Here is a 22,843-nt window from a genome sequence, read left to right as displayed (position 1 = left end):
GTCCTTACCTTCAGCAAAGCAAGGTCTTCTTCCTTCAGATGAGAATTTGCTTCTCTAATCAGAAGCCTGATGTAGAAAGAAACTGAGTTCTTAGACATTGGTAGAGAAGGCTTCTTGATAGCACACCATAAGGCTTCTGATTGTCCTCGTAATGGTTTTGACCTTTAGATAGTACTTAAGAGCTCTAACTGGGCAAAGTACTCTCTCCAGTTCGTTCCCCACCATGTTGGACAGGCTTGGGATCTCGAACGACTTAGGCCAAGGACGGGAAGGAAGCTCGTTTTTAGCCAAAAAACCGAGCTGTAAGGAACATGTAGCCGTTTCAGATGTGAAACCTATGTTCCTGCTGAAGGCGTGGATCTCACTTACTCTTTTACCTGTTGCTAAGCACACGAGGAAAAGAGTTTTTTAATGTGAGGTCCTTAAAAGAGGCTGATTGGAGCGGTTCAAATCCTGATGACATTAGGAACCTTAGGACCACGTCTAGATTCCAGCCTGGAGTGGACAACCGACGTTCCTTTGAGGTCTCAAAAGACCTAAGGAGGTCCTGTAGATCTTTGTTGGAGGAAAGATCCAAGCCTCTGTGGCGGAAAACCGCTGCCAACAAACTTCTGTAACCCTTGATCGTAGGAGCTGATAGGGAGCTTACGTTCCTTAGATGTAACAGGAAGTCAGCAATCTGGGTTACATTGGTACTGGTTGAGGAAAACTGCATTGGCCTTGCACCAGCTTCGGAAGACTTCCCATAAAGACTGATAGACTCTGAGAGTGGATGTCATCCTTGCTCTGGCAATCGCTCTGGCTGCCTCCTTCGAAAAGCCTCTAGCTCTTGAGAGTCTTTCGATAGTCTGAAGGCAGCCAGACGAAGAGCGTGGAGGTTGGGTGTACCTTCTTTACGTGAGGTTGACTCAGAAGGTCCACTCTAGGAGGAAGAGTCCTGGGAACGTCGACCAGCCATTGCAGTACCTCAGTGAACCATTCTCTCGCGGGCCAGAGGGGAGCAACCAACGTCAGCCGTGTCCCTTTGTGAGAGGCGAACTTCTGAAGTACCCTGTTGACAATCTTGAACGGCGGGAATGCATACAGGTTGAGATGGGACCAATCCAGCAGAAAGGCATCCACGCGAACTGCTGCTGGGTCTGGAATCGGAGAACAATACATCGGGAGCCTCTTGGTCATCGAGGTAGCGAATAGATCTATGGTTGGCTGACCCCACAGGGCCCAAAGTCTGCTGCAAACATTCTTGTGAAGGGTCCACTCTGTGGGGAAGACCTGACCCTTCCGGCTGAGGCGATCTGCCATGACATTCATATCGCCCTGAAAGAGCCTCGTTACCAGCGTGAGCTTTCGATCTTTTGACCAAATGAGGAGGTCCCTTGCGATCTCGAACAACTTCCTCGAATGAGTCCCTCCCTGCTTGGAGATGTAAGCCAAGGCTGTGGTGTAGTCGGAGTTCACCTCCACCACCTTGTTAAGCTGGAGGGACTTGAAGTTTATCAAGGCCAAATGAACTGCCAACAACTCCTTGCAATAGATGTGAAGTGTCCTTTGCTCCTGATTCCATGTTCCCGAGCATTCCTGTCCGTCCAGTGTCGCACCCCAGCCCGTGTCCGATGCGTCCGAGAAGAGACGGTGGTCGGAGGACTGAACAGCCAATGGTAGACCTTCCTTGAGAAGAATGCTGTTCTTCCACCACGTTAGAGTAGACCTCATCTCTTCGGAAACAGGAACTGAGCCCGTCTCTAGCGTCATGTCCTTTATCCAGTGAGCAGCTAGATGATACTGAAGGGGGCGGAGGTGGAGTCTCCCTAACTCGATGAACAGGGCCAGCGATGAAAGTGTCCCTGTTAGACTCATCCACTGCCTGACTAAGCATCGGTTCCTTCTCAGCATGCTCTGGATGCATTCTAGGGCTTGGAAGATCCTTGGGGCCGACGGACAAGTCCGAAAAGCTCGACTCTGAAGATCCATACCCAAGGAGACAATGGTCTGGGATGGAACGAGCTGAGACTCCTCAAAATTGACCAGGAGGCCCAGTTCCTTGGTCAGATCCATAGCCCATTTGAAAATCTCCAGACAGCGACGACTTGAGGGAGCTCTTAAAAGCCAGTCGTCTGACGGAGCCGGACACAAGATCATGATACTGCTGCACAGTCTGTAAACTGTCAATCATGGGCAAGCGAGGAAGTACAGTGACAACCCGAATCTGTCTAGACTGTCTGGGCCGTACAGACAACTCCTTAACGGGTTGCTGAGGTTGCCCACTGCGTCACAACAAGTCCCTTCTGTTGGTTGTTGAACGTCTTCCCCGTGACACATTGACTCCGTAAACAAAAAATCCTCTAACAAGGACTAAGCTTGGACTGCATGTCATGCAACACAGCTCAAGGTCTATGGGAGCAGGTGTGGTAACAGACGGGATTAGCGGCTGAAGTGTAACCATTACCTTCCCTGTAAGCATGTTATGCTTAAATAAAAGTCCATAAGAGGTTATGCAGCTAAAGGCTCCCTCCAAATGACAGAGTCCTCAAGGGAATATCAGAAGGAGGGAGAAAAGAACTTTCTCATCTACAGGGACCTTATCCTAGAAAAGCTAAGTTCTCTGAGTGAGGGTTCACTGGTGCAAAGCAGCAGACTAGAAGGCAACGTTATGAAACTGCTTGACAGTCTAGTGAGTTGGCAACAACCCAAGATGTGTTGAGAAGCATGCGGTAAGGTATGCAGAGCATGATGTATGCAGAGTATGCTGTATGCAGAGCATGCTGTATGTAGAGCATGTTGTATGCAGAGCATGCTGAATGCAGAGCATGCTGTATGCAGAGCATGTTGTATGCAGAGCATGCTGAATGCAGAGCATGCTGAATGCTGAGCATGTAGTAAGTAGAGCCTGCTGTAAGCAGAGCCTGCTGAAAGGAAAGCAGAGCGTGTGCATGGCGTTTAACATTTCTCAGAAATTCCATGACCAGTGCTAGAGTGCTTTATGTATGCTTGCATGGGGTTTAAACCATGGTATGCTGAACAGCAGAGTCAGAACGAGCTGGAACAACAACAGAGGTTTCCTCAACTTGAGGGAAAACCTGAGGTTCAGACTGCATAGGCTGAACAACAGACGGAGCAGAAGGCAGGTGTAAGGGTGAAGGAGGTTGACTCCTAGCAAGAGTTGCACCCAAGGATTGCACCAGCTGAGCGGAGGACGGAGGCGGAGTAGTCCGTTCCTGTTCCTGAGAGATGAGTGGAGCATGAGAAGGTTGAGGCTGCGCAGAACAAGGTAAAGTTCTAGCAAGCTGAGGCTCCTGAGGTGCAAGTGCATGGTGTAGATGAGCTTGCCTAGATGAGGGTTGAACTCGGTGCAGCGCTGGTTGACCAGACAGACTCACGGAGGGGAGAGGTTGTTGTACCCCAACCGAGAGTTGCACCACTGGTGGAGCAGCAAGGGGAGGAGGAGGAAGAGTGTAACTCTCCTGATCCCAAAGCAAGGGTTGCCTTAAAGAAGGCTGAGGCTGAACAACACTGTGAACAGCAAACTCCGAAAGTGGTTCAACATCGTACGCCTGGCAGATGGAGCTGCGACTGGGTGCAGCGAGTGCAGGCGGGTGCAGCACAGGCTGAACGGGTGCAGGAGGTTGGTGCACCACCGGTGCAGGCGGGTGCAGCATAGGCTGAACGGGTGCAGGAGGTTGGTGCACCACCGGAGCAGGCGGGTGCAGCACAGGTTGAACGGGTGCAGGAGGTTGGTGCACCACCGGTGCAGGCGGGTGCAGCACAGGCTGAACGGGTGCAGGAGGTTGGCGCACCACAGGTGCAGGAGGTGCAACACTCTCAGCACGACACTCACGCATCAAGTCCGAAAGCTGTGCTTGCATGGACTGTAGTAGAGTCCACAACATCATACGCCTGGCAGATGGTACTGTGATCAGGCGGAGCGAGTGTAGGAGGAGGGAGTGTAGGCGGAGGTGGTGGAGCAACACTCTCAGCCCGACACTCACTCATCAAGTCCGAAAGTTGTGCTTGCATGGACTGTAGTAGAGTTCACAACATCGTACGCCTGGCAGATGGTGCTGCGACCAGGCGGAGCAGGTGCAGGCTGGGCGAGCACAGGCGGAGCAGGTGCAGGCTGGGCGAGCACAGGTGCAGCGAGAACAGGTGGAGGGAGTGCAGGCGGTGCAACACTCTCAGCCCGACACTCACGCATCAAGACCGAAAGTTGTGACTGTATGGACTGCAGTAGAGTTAACTTGGGGTCGGCAGACACTAAGTTCTGCTGAGGTAAAGCCTTAACAGCAGAGATCTGTTGTGGCAGAACCTTACTCCTCTTAGTCGGAGTGTAATCAACTGATGACTTAGGAGAGTCAGAGCTAACCCAACGACTGCATTCGGGTTGTGAACTTTAACTTCGTACGTCTGGCATAGGTCTGGACTTAACGTTTAAGAAGTCTTGAGACCTGAGACCAGCGTTACTCTGCCTTTATTTTCTCCCCTAATCTCTTCTGCAGACGAGCAAAATAAGGGCTCAATCGTCTGCGGGTGGGAGTGACGGTCTCGGTAAGACACGCCCACAACCACCGAGAATACTTCTGTGCGCCGATCAAGGCCTGCTGAACCCTTATGCCCTTCGACATTGCTTCTCCCCTGGGCTTGGGAGCTTGCAAGAGGTCCCGGACTGGGAGGACGACTGGCGCGCACAAAAGTACCCTCACGCACTAATCACTTATCACTTTGATTTCTGTTTGCACTTATTTCACTGAACTCGAAACTTAAGTGGTTTGTACCTGAAATACGCAATTCTATCCTTTCTCAAAGTTAGTAATTGCGAAAACAGAATTACAATGTAACAGAAAAATCTAATGAAAGATAAATCAGTGGTTGGAAAGAGACTAAACACTAGATCACTCTAGAAACGTTTAGTTTCTTCCCCTAAAGAGACTAGGGAGAAGAGCAAAAATCGATAATGACGTTACTCGTACGCCTGGCAGGCTTGAATGAAACGTTTATCCTCTTTCTCCCTCCGTCTCTATCTCTCTCTCTCTCTCTCTTGACTTAGAACCTGAGAGAAGAGCCCAATCATATATATCGTTAAAACATATTATTGTTAAAGGAAAAAACTGAAAAGTTCCTTTATTAGGATCAAAACCATTAAGTTAAGAAAGAATGAACAAAACGCTAGACACGGTTACTCTTACTGCAACGTGAAACCGTGAACATTCTTTCTCTATCGTAACGATAGAGTGCAAGTTGAACGTTCTGAACGTCAACAACTGCAGAGACAAAACAAAACGTTAGTTCAGCTTTGAAAACAGTACGAGACTGTCAAAGAAAATCTTTCAAACTCTGTGGCGGAAATAGCATAATATGTTAACAGGTAAAACCGAAATGACGGGCTCAAAGTTTATTAACTTCGGTAAAAGACCGCCTACTATTAGGAAGGTCGAATATAAACAAATATAAAAATTAATTTTAATGAGTTTATAATAAAAGGAAGTTAATCGAAGAGGCCTATAAGAGGCGGAGAGATATAAAATAAATCTATAACTTTGTTAAGCAAAATTAAGAAAGAGAGTCTATACTCTCTTAGACACCAACACTTCCGTCTAAGGGAAGGGTCGGCCATTGAAAGGTGAACGAGAGTTCATACTCTCTCGTCACCAAAATTAATCAAATTAATTCCAAAAGCTAACTAAGCTAATATAGAAGTTTTCCAGTAAAGCGACAGCCGAAATCAAAGAGAAATACTTCACCAAAGTCGTGAAAATACTCCAAGAACATAAGCGTATCCCAGAACGTCTTGCCGGAAGCACGACAGAGGAATAATTGAGGAGGTGTCAACAAGAAGTACTTGAGTACCTGGCCACAGGTGGCGCTGGTAAATACACCCCCTTCTAGTATTGTGATAGCTGGCGTATCCCTCCATAGAATTCTGTCGGGCAACGGAGTTGACAGCTACATGATTATCGGGTAAGTTTAATATTGAAAATTGTATTTTTCCTAACAGTACTTACCTCGAACTACTTTCTTAGGAATATCTGGGATCTCCTCCCATCCGACCAGAATTTTGTGTAGTTTACCCTATTCCCGTTCTCTATGCGGGGTACTCTCTGGCGGAGTGATACGCGCCCAGAGATGACCCGGGGTCAGAGAGCATGCTTTCTCAGGTCTCGCTCCCCAGTAAGTTTTGGTGGAAAGGGGTTGTCCTCACTCTATTAAGTCCTGTAAGTCACTCAGGGAAGGATGGGTGGGCCATAACCCGAAAGTAGTTCGAGGTAAGTACTGTTAGGAAAAATACAAATTACTTAAAATTTGTGATTTGTTCCAACACGGAGTACTTACCTCGAACTACTTTCTTAGGAGACTTATACCTTAGGAGGTGGGAGTGTACTGCAGGGCTCGGAGACCGGGAAGATGGAAGCAAAAAAAGGGGAAACCTAGATAGGGGGCTAGGTTCCGCTGACCCATCGAAGGAGAACACTCGAAATATGGAAAACTACCCAAAAAACTAACTTAGTGTCTAAGTGGCTTACCTCTGTAAAAGACGCCTTGGAGGCGTATTTCTTCAGTGACGGTGAATTTCATGGTAGTTAAAGGCCTTCCGAGTCCCTTTTAGGGATGGTAATAGGTAAAGGGGGGGGGAGTAAGGAAAAGGAACCTGTGTCTCTTGGACTTATTGCACGTGGTTCCCTGGGGCTATACCTTTAAATCTTCTGAAGCGCTGAAATGACGGGACCGAGGGAGAACCCGTCCAAGGACCTCCTTGAACATTCCTTCAAGTAGTGAGCTGTGAAGGTCGACTGGTTGGTCCAAGTACCAGCCCTCAGGATTTGGCTGACTGCCATGTTCTTCTCAAAGGCCAGAGAGGTACTCAGTCCTCTGATGTCGTGGGGCCTGGGTTTACCTGGAATAGGGATTCCTACACTACTGTAGGCTCTCCTGATCACTTTCCGTAACCAGAAGGAGATCGTGTTCTTGGATACCGGCTTCCTCACCAAACCTGAAAAAACAAACAAGTACTTCCGTACTGCTCTGACAGGGCACAGCCGCAAGTCCTTGGGGTTGTCTGAACGTGGGATTGCCGGCACCGAGAATCCTTCAAACTTGGGGTCCCAGACTGCTGGGTTCTGGGTCTTGGCCACGAAGGATGGAACGAACTTGAAGGTAGCTTCACGCCATCCCTTCGAGTGTGACACCTCGTATGAAAGTCCATGAAGTTCCCCTACCCGTTTTGCCTACGCTAGTGCTAACAGGAAAACTGTCTTGAGGGTGAGCTCTTTGTCTAGGATGTCCTTTAGGGGTTCGAAGGGAGGCTCTGACAGCATTTTCAGGACCCTAGCCACGTCCCACTGGGGCACTCTAACCTCTTGCGGAGGGCATGATTGCTCAAAGCTCTTGATGAGCATCGAGATGTGTCTGGAGGAACCTAGGTCGATGCCTTTCAGGAGAAAGACTTGACCTAGGGCTGCTCTAACTCCTTTAATGGCTGGGATGGACATATCTACACTGCTTCCTCTTGAGTTTACTGTTCATAATTAGTTATCTGTATATAGTAGATTCCAGGGCCTCATATCAACATCTTTGTAATTTTCTCCATTATTATGACAAACAATAAATGATTCAGGACTGATTATTGATGAGCAACAACATCAATGTTGAATTTCCCAGTTACACCTGCCACTATCTTTACTCTAAATCTTATCATTACTATAGAAGGATGGAGGAAATGTTATCTATGTAATGCAATAAGACATTTAGTTGGCCCCTTATCACATTACCTCCTTATAGGTTGCTTTATCCAGTAATTACTATCCCTAGAGATACCAGTAATAAAGAATAAAGCCAAAGGTTGAAATTCACCCATTACATAGATTACACGTTTCATGAGTTGATGCTGATTGATCTAATTTCAATTATATAACTAATTTTGTGTCAGTCTTAGCAATTTGTAAGAGAACTTCTAAAAACAAAGTAAGCTCAGTTACATGTTCAAACCTGAAATGTCCATAACAAAATAATGCTCAGTCAAAGTGAAGGACCTGAACATATAATGGAGCACTAGGGATGCATTTAAAAACTTAAAACCACACTTCAAAGTAAAATAGCATAAAAATTTTGGACTGGGACTCTGTCAAAGAGTTAAAGGAAGTGAACGGATGTGAGACCACAAACCAGTGTAACAAGAGACAACACATTCTGTCTACCTCATAAAAAATTCTAGTTTCAATAGCAAAAAAGAGAAAGAATAATGAACTTGGAAGCCTGAGCTAATTAAAATGTAATTACAGTACCAGGCCAAACACAAACTTCATTAAATCTCAAGGAAGAAAAAATAAATCTTGCACTTGATGTTCAAAGGTTTAAAGGCCACTCATGAATGGCAGAGGCAAGGGACAGTGACATTGCCCTATCAAGCAGGACAATGCTCTGGAGACTGACCATGTATACATATGATCAGCACCAAAGCCGTCTCTCCACCCAAGCCAGGCCATGGAGGGCCAGGGAATGGCTGCTGATGACTCAGTAGATAGACCTATAGGCTCCCCTAAACCCCTTATCCTTAGCTCACAAAGAAGGTAAGGTTGCAACAACCAAAGGAACTAACAAGTTTGAGCAGGACTCGAACCCCAGCCTAGCTATTACCAGTCAGGGATGTTACCACATAGGCCACCACAAGTAAGAGTTATGTTTGAAATACCTGAAGTGGTAAGGAGAAGTAAATCGCCCAAGGTTTGTGTTCTGTCTGAGCCAAAAGTAAAATTTTCCTTAACTTTCCACAGTCAATTAGGAAGAGAAACAAATTGAGAGCCACTTTGAGGGTTAGATGATGAAATAATCTGTTTACCGCTGATCAAAGATTACTCAACTACAGTACTTACAAGAAAAGAAAATGATGGACAACAGGGCTGACAAGTATCTTGGTTGCTAAAAGCATTGTAACTATACTGTATATATATTGAAAACCTATTGAATAAAGTTCTATTTCATCCCAATTCTAAAAGCATCTCTTAGAGAGATTATGATATACATCTTGGCTTTCAAAAACTGACCAAAGAGGTGACTGAAGGTGTGTATGAATAAAAACCACAAATCAAACAGAGAAACGATTTCTAAGATTTGATTAAGTTTGGAGAGAGTCTCTACAATTGACTTGACTTAGCTGGGAGAAGTCTCTTTCCTAATGAGATAATTCAGAAACACTGATTTGCATAAAATACTTGACTTTGAATGAATGTCTCAAGATGATAATTAAGATTTGAAAATCCATCCTTACCACAATATCCCCCTATTTTATAACATTATAAACATTAAACATATTTGTGACTTGATTATAGCCCTCGATTAGGTTTCCCCTAATATCTAATCTATAAAAATATCAGTGATATTCATAGAGCTAAGCTGAGGTTTCATTCAAGATTATTTAGCACAAACAACATGAATAATATATGTAAGAATAATAATTCAGAATGACAATTTTGGAAGTAATTTGCATTTTTCCTAACACACAAACCTTTAGCTATTTAATAGGTATTATCTTTCGGCAGAGTTGGAAGACTGGCCATTAAGACTTTAACGCAGTTAGTGGGAGAGTGGAAGGGGTATCCAGGGTAACCGGGTACCCCACTAACACACACAGTGGTAACTTTTCCCTAATTTTGATTGCAGGCAGGACTTATTGGAGACAGGTGAGGGTGGGACAATTTGATTAAATAGCTAAAGGTTTGTAGGTTAGGAAAAATAAAAATGATTCCCTAATTTGTCAATTGTTCCGACATAAAACAAACCTACACTATTTATAATAGGGATGACTCACCCATTAGGGGGCTGTAGTCCGACCTCTGGCTTGGTCAATGCCCCGGGTTTTTACCTGTATAGGTTACTGTAACTGGGAAAAAACCTCGCTAAAGGAGACATTGTGTAATGTTCCCGTAGCAGCCTGAGCAGCCTGTATGGTTGCGAGAAACTAGCAACGGGACTCTAGGCAAGATTATTCCGAGCTTGAAAATAGGATTGTGATACAAACATAGACATTCCCAATACCCACCTCACGGGGGGTATCGAGGGCGTGTACAAGTATAGAAAATATAATAGGTTACACAAGGGAAATGGCTATTACCTATAGATCGCTGAGGCCAGCGTGCAGCGTGGAGCTGTTCTCAAAGAGAGGGGAAGATGAAGGAAAAGAAAAGAGCCAGTCATTCTTAATATTCATACAGACTAATCTCGAGTAACCAATGCCCTCAACCATCTGCTACTTGTCCAACAAGAAGCCTGAAGTATTTTAAACCACCTGTTGTGCAGCCATCACAGGAACAATGGAATAAGTATCCATTCTCCTATTAGTCAAATCATGCAGGTAGTGCGCGGTGAAAGTGGTCTGACGTTTCCACACGCCCGTTTGTAGAACCTGCGTCATTGAGTAGTTACGTTTAAATGCCAGGGACGTGCTTCAGCCCCTGACGTCATGAGCTCTAAGTCGTATAGTAGGAAGAGGGTCAGGATTCAATGCATGGTCAATGACCTTACAAATCCAAGCTGCAATGGTATTCTTTGTGACCCTCCTCTTGATTGTCCCTGTGCTAACGAAAAGAACTGGCACATGGGGACAAGCTGCTACAGTGTGTATATCAAACTCTTCACTGGGCATAGTAATAGTTGATCTGGGTCATCAGTTACAGAACAAAGACTTGATCTGGAAAGCCCCCAACCTAGGATCTGTGACTGATGGATTTTGAGTCGTTGCTATAAGCTCCGGGATGAAGCCGAATGTCTCTTCTCTCCATCCCTTTGAATGGGTGACGTTGTAGGACAGACCATGAAGTTCACCGATTCTCTTTGCCAAAGCTAAAGCGAGTAGGAACTATCTTCAAAGTGAGATAGTGATCCATTGCCTAGTGTAGAGGTTCATAGGGGGGCCCTTCAGAGATCGAAGGAGATGAATTACGTTCCAAGGGGTTAGTCTAACTTCCAACTAGGGGCAAGTGATCTCATAGCTTCGTATGATGAGACACAACTCCAATGAATAAAATTTCATTCAGTCTATAGGCCATGCTTAAGGCAGAGTGATAGCCTTTCACTGCCAAGAGCCAGAGGAGTTTTTCTTCACAAAGGTAAACGAGGAACTCCCCTAATATTGGAAGAGTGGTATCAAGGGAAGAGATACCCCTTCCAAGACACCAACCACAGAAGAATGTCCACTTTGCCTAATAGACTGAAGTAGAGAATCTTCAGAGGTATTCAGACATCCTTTTAGCAACCCATTGCGAAAAGACTCTCTGAGAGAGGAGATGCTGGATAGTCTCAAGGCGTGAAGACGTAGGGAAGCTACTTACTTCACATGTGGCTGTCCGAGTAGCTGGTTGTGGAGGGAGTACCCTCGGTGGCACTATTAGGAGATGCATAAGGTCCGGTAACAACTCTGCATGATGCCATAGCGGAGCTATGAGTCATGCGTAGGTTGTTGGATGCCCTGATCTTGTTGTGAACCCTCCTTATTAGACTCAACGGGGGAAATGCATACACATCGATGTTGTCCCATCATTGTTAGAATGCATCTTGCCAGAGAGCCCAAGGGTCGGGACTGGGGAACAGTAAAGCAAGAGCCTGAAGGTAAGGCATGTCCCGACAGGACTTTGTTGGCTATCAGATGATTCAAAGACCATTCAGAGCCCACTATCTGAGTCGCTCTGCTCAGATTGTTGGCGGGCACATTCCCTTTGCCTGGAATGAAGCGTACCGATAGGGACACCAAATATTTTTCCGACCATAGTGAGTCTCTACTGCTAGATGGAAGGGGGGGAGGGGTCTGTGAAAAAGATACCGCTTGTTTGTTTACGTAAGCCACTACTGTGGTGTTCTCACTCTTCAACACCACAAGAGTCACCAGCCAGGAGCTGCTGGAACTGCTTGAGAGCCAGAAATGTTGCTTTTTTCTCTCAAAAGATTTATGTGCTGGTACCTTTCGGACTCGGACCAAAGCCCAGAGGCCATGTGATGCAGCATGTGGACCCCCACCCTTTTTTTGATGCAGCTGTATAGAGCATCAATTCTGGGGGGAGGGAAGAAAAGTTCTATCCCTCTGCTCAGGTTCTCCTCTGTCACCCACCACTGAAGATCCAACTTCTAAATTCTGATCTCGACCCATGGGAACGAGAGTATCCGGGCAGCAGGTGAGCTGGCTCCACTTGGATTTCAGATGCCACTGAAGAGATCCAACCCTGAAGCAACCGTTGGGCACTAGACAGACCAGGGATGCTAAGTGACTAGAAGGCACAACTATCGTTGGACTGGAAGCTCATCCTGTTGGGATTTGACACTCCCCTCAGTCTGTGTAATCTGTCATCAGATGGAAAGATTTCTGAAGATTGGTGTATTATCATACCCAGGTATACAAGTCTTTGTGAGGGTTGCACGTATGACTTCACAAGATTTATCAGGATCCCCAGATACTGACAAAACTCGATCACCCTGTCTCGGTGGCAAAGAAGGGTCGTCACCATGTCCGCTAAAATCAGCCAATCGTTGAGGTACTGAAGATGAATGCCGATTCTCTGAGCCCAAGATGACACTAAGGCGAACACACTCGTGAAGACTTGAGGTGCCGTTGCAAGGCCAAAGCACAGCACTTTGAACTGATATTGCCTACTGTCATGTATGATCCAAAGATACTTCCTTATAGACAGATGGATTGCGATCTGGAAGTATTTGGCTTTGAGATCCCGAACTGCATCCACCTCTGCCAGCATCATTGCAGGCAACCTATCCCCACACAGGTGGGCTGGTGAGGAATACCTCTGCCACTACCCCTAGCGCCTCTACCTCTCCTGAAGGATCTAGAGCCCTTAAGATCTCTTGAATTTCCCTTGGGGGGAAAGGACTATCATGACACTCTTCTGGAGGACCCTGTAGTCCTACTGGTCGAGGGTTTGGTGGACTTTGGCTGCTTCTTGGGAGGTGGAGGAGCCTTTCCATAGGACCTTATTGTCAAGGCCCTTTGGCGGAGTGAGTTGTTGGATGATTTCCTCCAACATTCAGTTAACCTCTCAACATCCTCTGGGCTGAAGAGAGACATCCCTTCTAGACCCGAGTTCCTAAGCCTTGACACTTATACTCTAAAAAATCGTCGATGGAACTTGTCAATCACCGCATCCCGTTTCTTGAGGATCACATTTTCCCACAGGTTGACTATCTGGTGGGAAAGGAACTCCAAGGTCCAAGTGCCAGACAAGAGAAAAGTTTTCATAGACTTCTTTGTACTTTCCTTGGACCATTCCTCAGTCCGTACAAGGTGGCCTACTGAGCCCAACCATAAACCTAGCCATGAATCAGCCTGAATGGCATACTTCGAAACCATTTTCATGTTAATGAGCTCTGAAGCGGAGAAGGTGCCAGAAAGCCCAGCAAGCCTTTTAATTGTGATACCTCTCGAGAGAGACTCTAGAGATGGATCCAACATCAAGGCTGAGACAGGTTCACCCTTGACTTTATAATGACTCCTCCGTTGGAAAAAGGGAGGCGGAAGGAGACGACATGATGAACCAGCACGAAGGGAGCTAGAGGAGCCAGCATCCTGGCTGCTGACAAGCCTTTAGACCAGAGTATGATTGAACTGGTCTTAGAGGGTTTCTGGGTCCTAAATAAATGGTCCAGGACCATGTGTCTACCTTCACTAGGAGCTACTCCTGGGTTAGACAACCCATTTATAACCTTTATGCAGGGCAAGAACTTGCCTGAAGGTAAACTTAAATTCCCTTCGCTCCACTTTAGACTGGAACTTTAGACTCGCCGCATTGGTAAAGTTGTCGTAATACAAATCCAGGAATTCACCCACTTCCATAGAAGCATTGAGTGGGTAACGGTCATTAACAGGTGGAATGTCCTGAGAGGGGACCGGAACACGGTAACCTCTAGCTTTCTTTTGCCTCAGGGCCTCGCGTGCCTTCATTTTATTTTCTTCAAGATGGTCTTAGTGTCCTTAGCCTCCCTACAGCACAGTAAATACACCTCCAGTAATGATTTAGGGGGTGCCTGCCAATTCTTAGGGAGCTGAACCTTTTTAACTTTAGGTTCTTCCTCCCCCGGAGGTGGTCTGGAGTTTGGGCAGAACTACGTCAATAGAAGGCCTGAACAAAGCCACTCAAGATATCTCACAAGGAGAGCCAATGTCTCTGCTCACCCTAGGGTGAAGGATGTCTGCATGTGCAGGAGTCCACTTCGGCATCCTCTTCCTCTTTTTAGCCACGACTGACATTAGTTCCAGGAAATTGAGGTCCTTCACCAACACTGGGGCACCTCTTGCATTCCTCTTCAGTCTCCCAATGGGAGAGAGGGGAGGCAGTGGAACTGAGTTCTGATATGGAACTGGAAGCTTCCTGGGGTCAGAGGGGAAAAACAGAAGAAGAGGAGAGAGAAATAGACTTCTCCAATGGGATGACCAGCGTAGAGGCAACCACAGGCTTCTGCTGAAGATGTACATTTATTTATGCCTAGGAGGATCTGCCATGGTGACTGAGTCATCTTGATGAGCCTGTGGAATCACAACGGGTGATCCCCACAGATGACAGGTCCGGGGTGTCCTTGTAAAGACTTGGAGAACGTTTCCTCGACGGGAATGGCCTAGTGACCTGGAATCATGGGGTAGCGGAGAAAGGAACCGGCATGAATTGATCCTCCTTAGACGGCCTTATCGGGCAATCAAGAGATCAGAACATCAGAGAACTTATTTATTGGGTGGCGGATGCCTTCTGGGAAGGAACCGGGTCATCCACTCGTTGCTATTGCAGTTGACGGGCCTTGAGGTGGTTCCTTACTCTTGTGAAAAACTCACGCGTGCACGTAAATATGCGCAGAACCTCTAATTCATCGTGGGCATGCGCATTTCACGAGCACGCGCACGCGATTTTCAAGTCAAAGAAGGGGAGCAAGGAAATTAAGTCCCTGGGGATCTTCGACGAGAGGACAAACAGCGAACGTGCACTAGAGATCAACGAGTAAGCGATCGTAACGTGCCAGAGATCCTAGAAGACGAGCGTCGCGATGGTGAGTAATGTGTTAGTGATGGCCGCATTGGTGAGTGTCGGGAGAGCGAGTCTCTACGAGGCGCGTAACGAGTCAGCGAACAATGCGTTGGTGATGGACGCGCAGTGGAGCATCTCGTAAGAAGTGGTCGCAGGAAAGCATCGAGCTGGAGAGCGTCTCCCTAGAGAGCGTCTCAATGGAAAGCGTCGAGTTATCAAGTGACGCGTAGGAGGGTGTCACGTAGGAGATTGATGAGATGACGAGCAACGCTTACGATCAGCACGGTGAGATGGAGCGACGCTCTGGGGTGAGTTGTGTCGGCAATCAGTGAGATGGAGCTGGCGATCGATGAGCAGTAGACCGTATCGAGAAAGATCTGCGCACTTCAGGAGAATGTCATCTAGGGGGAGATTTCCTAGAACGTCGAGAAGGTGAGTGACACGTGGAAAGGTTTTGTCCTGACGAACACTGAGTAGAGGGTGAGCATGAGGTTGAAGGGTGACGGTCAGAGCGTCAACGACGTGTTGGCCAGATGTAGAATAACAATCACGAGGTGTAGGGTGACAATCACGAGATGTAGAGTGACGATCACAAGATGTAGAGTGACGATCACGAGATGTAGAGTGACGATCACGAGATGTAGAGTGACGATCACGAGATATATAGAGACAATCACGAGACGTAGAGTGACAATCACAAGCAAGAAGGGATCTACGATCCTGGACAGGCGACCAGAAATTCGTCGATCTCCCGAGATGGAGCGCTGCCTGATGGAAGACTCGCGAAGAAGGCAATGGTTTCTGAAAGACAATGACGTCCGAGTATGGTGGTAGGACTCGTCGTCAGTAGAAGGGTGTCGAAGGGATAACGGGAGCGAAGGTCACGAACGCCACTAGCAGGAGAGGGAGAGAGATAGACCTTGCAAATAGCCACCACATCCATAGGAGTGACAGCAACAATAGGGGTAGCAAGAGCAGGAGCTCTCTGGGCAACACACGGAAGGAATTCAAGGAAGACGTCCTTGGAAGGAGGCCCAGCTACTCCCAACAACAGCTAAGTCTGCATCACATCTGAAAGTTAAAAGGGCTCGGCCGAAGGCAGGGGCGTAGGTGCCTCTCTTAGAGAAGCAACAATGTCCCCATAACTCCGATGTTGCCCTGGAGTTAAATGGTCCACCCTTCTACTCGTCCGGCTCTAGGAAGAGTCTGAACGAGGAGGAGCTTTGGAAAGTGGTCCGGGTTTGGTAGAAGAAGTCCGAGGTCTCTTCGCCTTCGAGGAAGACCCCTAAGGTTAAGGGTCTCTCAGACTTCTTCTTACGCCGCTGCCTAAACCTCTCCCTTTGAAAGGCAGACAACAACCTACATTCATCACAAGTTGAGCCCTGCTCACAACAATGTCCTATGTGGGTCGGACACAAAGAATAGGGGTTGGTATCGACAGAGGACATGAAGGTCCCGCAAGCGCAACCTTCAGGTTCTGGACACACACACATGAGGATCGTCAAGGAGAACAATTACACCTGAAAGAGAGAAAGTAATATAAAACCAATGGTCTGTATGGCAAAGTCTTTTGGAACAGAGAGAGGACACGTCCAAACTCTCTGAAACCAAATGAATAAGTGAGAAAAGATTACCACTGTGCAAGTGAGGAGCGAGTGGGGGTACCCAGTTACCCTGGATACCCCTTCCTCTCTCCTACTAACTAGTGGTTGGGTGAGTTGCCACCTCGCAACAAAGTCTTAATGGTTAGTTTTCCAACTACGCCAAAAGATAATCCCTATTATAAGTAAGTTTGTCTTGTGTCGGAACAATTGGAAATAAATTACCTTAATCCTAAACAGTTCCCAAGTCTAGGAATCTCATTAACTACCAAATACCTGGCACACACAAGATGTCCCTGATTTACTTGACAAAGATGTAAGGTAACACTTTGCAACACACTGATTACCTTAGTCACCAGATGATTTTTTTCTTCTTCATGGTATGAGGTGTCTGAAATTTGTGTTCAACACACTAATAGGTTATGTTAAAGTATTGTGTTTTGTAATGAAAAATTTTTTTTTTTCTTAGTAGTAGTAACTGCGAAGGTCTAGAAACTATTGATCCATGTACAGAAGATAAACATCTACAATAGAAACCATTAACTACACTAGGATATCGTCATGGGTTTATCCAATGATGAATACAATTTCTACTCCATCTTGTCTCAGGACAGGACAATGAACAATAGATCTCTCCAAACACTGCATAACTTACTTGACATAAACATGACTGCATGCATTACCATAAAAATACACTACATTGTCTGGTAAAGACTTCATTTTGCATCAAAATACCCAAAACAACTCTGTAGCATTTATGGCATCAAGAACTACAATTCTTCAAAGCAAATGCAAGTACAATTATTACAATAAAAACATCCATTATCATCTTATCTGCATTCAACAGGATACCAACAGGAAAGGCAGGTAAGTTCACCATCTGCAACAAGCCTCTTCAAATGAGTGTTATTTGTTTACAGGATGTCAAGGGAAGGCAAATAGGGCATCTCAAGTAGTATGGGAAACAATGTTACATTTTAATACTTACAAAAAGTTAAAATATTATATTACCTTGCCTTTACAAGCATCATACAGTACATCAAACAGGCAATAATTTAAAATAATGTGCATCCCATGCTGCTCAAGCACAACTACAATTAATATGGATATTAAGACAAATTCAAGGAAAGGGAAACCCAAGGCTCCAGCTGGTTTTAATCGTTTCCCCATCTACCAAATTCGATAAAAACCACACAAACGGAGAGGTGTCATAAAAATAAAGGAAGCAAGATTCAATCAAAATTCACAAGCCATCCCTGGACTTACTGATCATCTGGCGTGAACTGTACAGGTTCAGCTGTAAACTGAGGATCAAAGTTTTCAAGATCCCGTTCTCCTTCAACCCGTGGTTTGTAAGGTGGAGGAATTTGCTTCCTTTCCAGCTGAAAACAATTAAATAAATGGTTATTTATGTCACCTACATTTTCAAAATATTCCTTTATTCAGGTCATTAGATGTATCCAAGTAACAAAAATAAACTGAAAGAAATTAGATCAATTAACATTTCTCTGGTATCTGCACACAATAGCAAAAATAGATGAACAGCTTCATTCTTGTTGAGAATAGTTGTTCGACCTAAAGGAAAAAAAAAAGCCAAAACGTTAATTTCCCATTACATTCTAAAGAAAAAGATCTATAACCTGAAAAAGAACTTGTGAATTGGTTTATTTTAGTAATTATTGCTTAATTGCCCAAGTTACCAGCAAAATTTTTAAAGTTTTGCACACATGGTGAATATCACAGCTGCACACAAAAAGGTCTACAGAATGATGCATTTCACATGAATCTCTTAAAATTCTCTTGAATTTTGTTTCACATCAATACATCGGGTGAAACCAGAGGAAAATATAATTTCTGAGTTCATCAGATATAAGCAATAACTAGCTCCCAGACACCTTTTCAGCAATTCTTTGTATCTGATCATAATGATTTTCTAAGTACAACTAATACCAAGCCAAGCATGCAATTTTTTTTTTATTAAAATCAAATTACTATAAATACATTTAAATATAATTCAATTTTCTTATATTTGAAAGAATGAAAAAAAGCAAAGGATTCTAAAATTACCTTGGCCACTGCAAGGAAAGAGAGAAGATTCACAGAAAAGTATATTAATAGGTATTTTCTCAAAATAATTTGACAAAGTGGATCATACAAAGAATAAGGAAAGGTAAAGTGTTCAAATGTCTGCAAGAGATATATTGAAGAAAATTATCATAAGTAATGCATTATATATTTTCCTCATGGTCCATAAAATAAATTAGTTAGATGATCTGTGCTTGAGTGATATGCACTTTTCTATACCACATGCCTTTAAATCTTTTTAGAAATAGTGCAATAATTATAATAAAAAAATAAACAAACTAATTTCTCTCTATGGTACAATCAATAGGATCTATACAATATACTTGAGGCAAGATGAAAAACAAACAAAAATGAATACTAAGAATAATCACACCAAGAACTTATACCAGATTTGTTTAATAATTGTAAAAAAATAACCTTTAACTGAGCAGCATGTACGTGCTTCAACTACTCTGAAACCAATTATACTGTACATAAACTAATAAAATTGATATTTCATTCTCACCATCTCCCAGTCAATAGTTTTGAAGAAAGGATGTGTAACAATATCGGTAAACCCTGTTTCTGGATGACAACCAAGACGATCAACAGGATTTTTGTTCAAGAAACCTTTCAAAATTGCAGCAGCCTTCACAGACAAAGAACGAGGAATACGGATTGGTCGCTCCAAGATAACTGTAAATCAAAGTACTATTTGTTTTGATAGGTAAAAACTTTTACTAAGCATGTGCTGCCAAATTAGACAAAGTACCTTATAAATACTATATAAAAAAAGACAGAAAAACCCCCCTAAAATTCCCAACATTCATCTAATGTTATCCCTTACAATGAGCCTTGTATGCACGCGGCATAAACTACTAAAGGTTCTATACATCAGAGAAGTAATTTGATTCATCATACACACCCCATGTGGAGACAATGGTGTGTGTTTGAAGAATGAAATTACTCCTCATGGTAAGAGTTATTTCTAGGGGTCATCTGACATTAAACCTAGCTGATCAAGACCTCATTGTTAAGGCATATAAAATCAATTAATTCAGGACATAAACCATAAAAAGTTTAGCTACCTACAATTAAAATGGAAATATATGGTAATTTTTCAAGATATGATTCCCAGAAGCTGAGAAACATATAATATTTGGGAGTTCCAGACCTGGTATTATTAACTTTCTTTTACACAAATTTCTTGAGTATATTCTTCCTTGATCTTTAGTTTCAGTTATTCAGGGGTAACTATACTTTACAAAATGTTAAGTATAAACAGTACACTATCAGAAACCATAGTAAAAGTATAAATGCTACATTCTGCCAAATTACCAAAACAAATAAATTATAATTCCTGAATGTTATATGAAAAGGCATTAATTACAACAACTTTTCCATATCTCCTATATTGTAAAATAAGTTACTACAAGAAAAAAATCAGTAATAATAAGTACACTGCCAATTATATCCTCAGTGGTTGTACTAAATAGTTTCATCACCTAGCAATAAGTATATATTCTTACAAAAAAGTGTGCTTCTTTACCATATCAATCTCATGGGCTAGTTGAACCAATTAATAATAACAGGAACATCCTAGCACTTTACCTTAGATTTTAATATATAAATGCCTATTTAGTGCGCACATCAACTGAGATGATTCTTGTGCGAAAGTTATTGATAACTTAGATTAATATATTACGAAAAATACCTCTAATATTACTAAATCATATAACATCGCATAAACTAATGTTATTTATTATAAATCCAGTAATATGGTCTTAATTTTTTATTTTTTTTTGGCAGAACCGAACCCACAGCTTCAGGGTTGATTGGAAGTTAAAAAATGTCTTTCAAAATACAATGGAAATATTCTGGGTTTTATTGAAATGACTATGAACATAGGTCACTACCTTTCCTTCACTTCGCTTTATGACCTGTAGTTGTTCATCTTGACTTTCTAATCTTACGCCTTAAAAGTTAAAATTTCATTCATGATAAAGCCATATTTGATACTAGATTTATATTCAACTTTAGATTAGTAAACAAACTCCTGTACATATGAATGTAGGTTTCTTACCCTGGAATAGGAAGTCTTCAGTGTTACAATCTGGGTTATCTGAAGCGCCAACTATGTCAAATGGACTTTTTCCTGCTAGCATTTCATACAGCAGCACTCCTAATGCCCACCAATCAACGCTGTAAAATACAAAAAAATTCTTCATTATTTCAAACTGAATGACACCTCTCCAAATCTAGGCTACAGAGTTACTTGTACTAGAGAACAAGATGTATTCTGAGACCTCATTATCAAGTACAATATGTTTGCAAATCTAATACCAGAAGTTGAGCTATCCAGCACTGTGGTTATCGTAAAGTACAGTTTTTGTATATGTAATACCATCAAGTATATAAGACTACATAATACAGGTATCTTTATTCTTCCTTTGAAAAAGTGGTAATGAAACCCAGGATATAAAGTTTATATATTATGCCCATTAAGTTCTGTTTTTGCTAGATTTATGATAGCTATGCTTACCAAAGAGCTATTCATTCCTCTTTGTCTGTTGATGATCCCTTGCCTTCTAATCATCAAAATCATGTACAGTTATTTGTACAGAGCAAAATATTTTGAAAAAAAAATTACTTGCAAAAATAAATATATCTTATTATAATTTCTTCAAAACTGCTTGTTAAAAAAAAAAAATTACTAATACATAAAGTCAAAACTCAATTTCAACATTCACTGTTTGTTATTCGTATGCATTAATGTATCATATATGTATTTTTTTCAATTTTAACTGTTTATCTTTACTTTAGACTTTTTGTTATGAAACTTGGGTTCTTTTTAAAAACCACGAACTAGCGAGTGTTACATCAATTCCATTGATTTTTGTGGCCTGATCTCACTGTTTACCACTATTGAGCTATCAGAATATGCAAGCCTTTTTGTACAATATACAGCAAACCTCAGGATACCTGAATTTGGTGATTTTCATTCAGTCGCTAACTGGCCACTATTACGTTCTTCACATTTCTCATGAGACTAAGTTTCCGAAACAAAGCATTTTGAAACTTCTCAATATAAGATACAGTTCATTAAGTATGATATTAGAGAATTAATGCTATATTTTTTTATCAAAACATCAGCTATTTCACTAAGCAAAAATTAATCCAATAATCTTTAATTATGATAAAAATTTTACAAAAAAAAAAAAAAATAAAGACTTGATGAGTCTGACTTTTTAGCCACAATAGTAACGCATTTGATGTAAAGAACGTATCGGATATTACTTGGTTTATTAATGACTTTATAGTAAGATTCATCTCTTGAGATTTACTTAGGATATTGTTACACCAAACTTGTGAAGGTTTAATGGCTCAGTTTGCCTCTTCGCCTCGCCTTACTTGTAGGTGACTTGAAGTTCGTGCTTCTGATTATATAATTCGTATTAAGCCTGTAGGCCTATAAAAAATAAATAAAAAAGGATTCATACAACACCTAGACTGTGGAAAAATTTCACAAATCGTACTTTATGGCCTGATAGACACCGTTTATAAATTTCAAGATTTGATGCAAATATTCATTGCTGCTATTCGACATACAGTATAGCCATGCCCTAGTAAGCTAAGACTCCAGAGCCATATTATTACTATTATTATTATTATTAGTATTATTCAAGTTATGTTATTGTAAAATCTGCACATAATAGCTGTGGGTGAATATGTCAGCCCTGATTATAGATTTCTGTTAGTAAAGTAAAAGTAAATAAGAGAGAGGTAGAAGTAATAACATTTCTAATAACAATGATAACTAACTACCTTGCTTATTTACCTATTTATTTAACATTATTTCTTCTCTCTATCTCTGAAAAAAACCCTCATGAGACAAGACCTATATAGGTAGCATTAACTTAAACCTAAGCTACTGGTAAGGCTTGTAATAATTTATTGCAAGTTTTGAAACCACGACCCAAACTAACTTTTGCTTTATACATAAAACAGCATAAAAAAACCCAAATAACTTTTAATTTATATACCATGTTCATAAATTGTTACCATTAGACTATAGGGATAAGCTTATTTTTTCTCAGTCTTGACGCACTCTTTCCCACTTTCCTTCTATTCAGACAGTTCCACAAATACAGTCAGACCTCGTTATCTGCATTGTCAATT

The 22,843-nt window shown here is 42.8% G+C and overlaps 1 protein-coding gene across 4 annotated transcripts in view; it reads right to left on the bottom strand.

Annotated features, from left to right (window-relative positions):
- The window catches only part of aPKC (protein kinase C iota type), a 354,044-nt gene that overhangs the window by 33,482 nt on the left and 297,719 nt on the right, over positions 1–22,843 (bottom strand). For 3 of the 4 annotated variants that reach the window (XM_068372435.1, XM_068372437.1, XM_068372438.1), the window contains 2 exons: positions 20,748–20,866; positions 19,191–19,360 (listed from right to left, as the gene is read on the bottom strand). In XM_068372435.1, coding sequence (XP_068228536.1) covers positions 19,191–19,360; positions 20,748–20,866 — 289 coding nt within the window. Of the gene's footprint in view, positions 1–17,866; positions 17,983–19,190; positions 19,361–20,747; positions 20,867–22,843 lie in introns of all 4 variants that reach the window. The other variant, XM_068372436.1, reaches the window with a different exon arrangement.

This window comes from Palaemon carinicauda, chromosome 4, assembly GCF_036898095.1.
Source record: "Palaemon carinicauda isolate YSFRI2023 chromosome 4, ASM3689809v2, whole genome shotgun sequence".
Classification (NCBI taxonomy): domain Eukaryota; kingdom Metazoa; phylum Arthropoda; class Malacostraca; order Decapoda; family Palaemonidae; genus Palaemon; species Palaemon carinicauda.
This window is presented reverse-complemented; position numbering and strand designations above follow the sequence as displayed.